Raw genomic sequence first — 2,425 nt, 5'->3', positions numbered from 1 at the left:
TCTCTCTCTCTCTCTCTCTCTCTCTCTCTCTCTCTCTCTTCCTCTCATCTAACGCGTGGAATTGTTTCTGGTTTGTGTTGCAGGACATACGCGACGAGCCGGTGTTCGATAACGAGGAGTACCGCGCCTACGAGCAGTTCATGGCCGAGCAGCGCCACCTAGCGAGCATGGACCCGCAACGCCTCAACACGGTAGGTGGCGCCGCGGTCTCGCCTCGTGCGCGTGCGACGCCGGCGTCGGTCGCATCGTGGGTTTCGACGCCGCTCGCTTATTCGTGTTGTCCGTCATTCGCGCTCGTTGATCGTTGATTGCGTCGTGTCGTGCCTGTTGTGTTATGTGCACTGTGTTATGTTATGTTGATTGCGTGGTTAGACGAGTGATGTGTTTTGCGTTATGAATATCAATTATTATTGTTTCGTGTTTCAGTTGTCCTTATTGACATTTGTATACAATTACAAAGGCATTTATTAAGGCATTTTTAAATTTGACAGGCAAATTGGATAATGGGAATAAATTGGATATACTTTCTAGCTGGATATATGGGTGTAATTGGTAGCTAGAGGTAGATTAGCATGTATACCTGTGTGTGTGCGTGCGTGCGTGCGTGTGTCTGTGCGTGTGTGTACGGGGATGCATGTAATCGGCTGTCGAGTCAGCTTGAGACCTGCTTTTCTTGCAGGTTCCGCCACATATACTTGAGGACTTTGCCAAATTGCCTCCGGACCAGCAGCAGCAGGTTATGCTGCAGCAGCATCTTCAGAATCAGCAGCAGCAGCAGCAGCATCCAGGGCAATACCAGGTAATGCATCGCCATCTGACTGACCTGCCTGAACAGCACTGCCACCTGTTGGCAGATATCGTAACTAATGTTGCACGTGGGAATGAGTTGTTTTTTAATACGGTATATAAGATTTAATGTCAAATCCACAACAATTTAAAATCAGAGTTGAATAAATATGGCATCTACCTTAGATCACTGAACGTGTAAATTTGATTTTGACGTAACTGTACCACCTTGCATGTGTGTGCATATTTTATGGTATTGCACGATTTTCTTGTGAAATTTCGTGGCACGCTCACTAGCTCGCACAATTCCAGCAACATCCCGGCCAAGTTGACCCGGGATATCAACAACACCCGGCTCAAGTCCCCCCTTCGCGCCCTCCCAAGTTTGGGTTATGGTTAGACCCCCCCTGCTACAAATCCTGTACACGCCCCTGTGGTAGTAGTAGTCAACAAGAACAATCTCATTTATTACGTATCCTATAAGAGTATACGCATTACGAGTGCATAGTGCACGAATGCGTAGTCGTCATAGCGTCGTTAATGAGTAACGAGTTAATGAGTAATCGTTAATGAGTTCGTCATCGTTAATGAGTAACGTGGCGAGTATTGTACAGGCAGGGATGTGTTGAAGCAAGGAGACATCGGCGGCCACATTGACCACATGAACCCGAGAGGCTTCGACATGTCTGACTTGGCAAAGCTCATACAGAAGGTAGGTCCCTCTCGCCGCCTCCATCGTCCCAGTTTGTGTAGTACCGATCACAGTGTGTAGGAAGATAAATGTGAAGAAGTATAGGAAATGTAGACACGTATAAACTACCCGAAAAAATGAAGAAATGTAGGAAAATAAAAGCGTCCATGCTCACGGAACGTTCGCTTGTTTATGCGCGCCCGCGCCGCAGACGATCGCCGACCTTGAGACGCTCGACACGCAGCGCAAGGACAACTTCAAGACGTACGAGATGGAGAAGGAGTACCATCACAAGGAGCAGGTGAACAACATGACAGAGGAGGAGAAGAAGATCGCCGAGCAGGAGTACCTTCAGCAGCAGGAGAAGCACAACGACCACCCGCGCGTGCATCACCCGGTAGGTGCCGCCACTGTCACATCTCAGCTACCACAGCGCGGGCGAGAGGGCGGGCGGGTGCGATGCGCAGGTTTTCGGCGGAAGATGAACGATTTTTTTGAATTTGTGATATGCGGTATCGTGAAATGTAGTCAAATGCGTTTGGAGACGAACAATATTGTAAATAGGTTTATCGTGAGTTCGTGTGAGCTTATCGTGACATTGCACGAATGCAATAGTACAACAGAGTAGCTTGACCTAACAGGAGTGGGATCAGAGATCGTTTCTAATAGTAATCTAGAAAATTGTATCTACATTCATTAAAGGAACAGTAGCCTCTAGGTTCTAGGGTTATTTTCAGCTAATTTAGGTTATAATTGCGCTACATAAAAAGTTTCATGGTTCAATCACCATTAGAAATATTTAAAAAAAATGTTTTAAAACTAACGACTACAGTTTGATTACAACGACGGTGGCGCCACTCAAAGCGCACGATCTGAGAAGTTGCGCAAACCGACTTTTCACCCAAGGGCTACAGCCTACAGACCGAGGGTGTTTCTTATTTATTAATT

General features: G+C 46.8%; 1 protein-coding gene across 1 annotated transcript in view; it reads left to right on the top strand.

The window, feature by feature from the left end:
- The window catches only part of LOC106810989 (nucleobindin-2-like), a gene marked incomplete at its 3' end in the record, with an annotated part of 26,692 nt that overhangs the window by 3,730 nt on the left and 20,537 nt on the right, over positions 1–2,425 (top strand). Inside the window, 2 exon segments of the mRNA XM_014814496.1 lie at positions 1,401–1,498; positions 1,689–1,874. Coding sequence (XP_014669982.1) covers positions 1,401–1,498; positions 1,689–1,874 — 284 coding nt within the window.

Source organism: Priapulus caudatus, unplaced genomic scaffold, assembly GCF_000485595.1.
Source record: "Priapulus caudatus unplaced genomic scaffold, Priapulus_caudatus-5.0.1 Scaffold493, whole genome shotgun sequence".
In the NCBI taxonomy this organism is placed as follows: Eukaryota; Metazoa; Priapulida; class Priapulimorpha; order Priapulimorphida; family Priapulidae; genus Priapulus; species Priapulus caudatus.
This window is presented reverse-complemented; position numbering and strand designations above follow the sequence as displayed.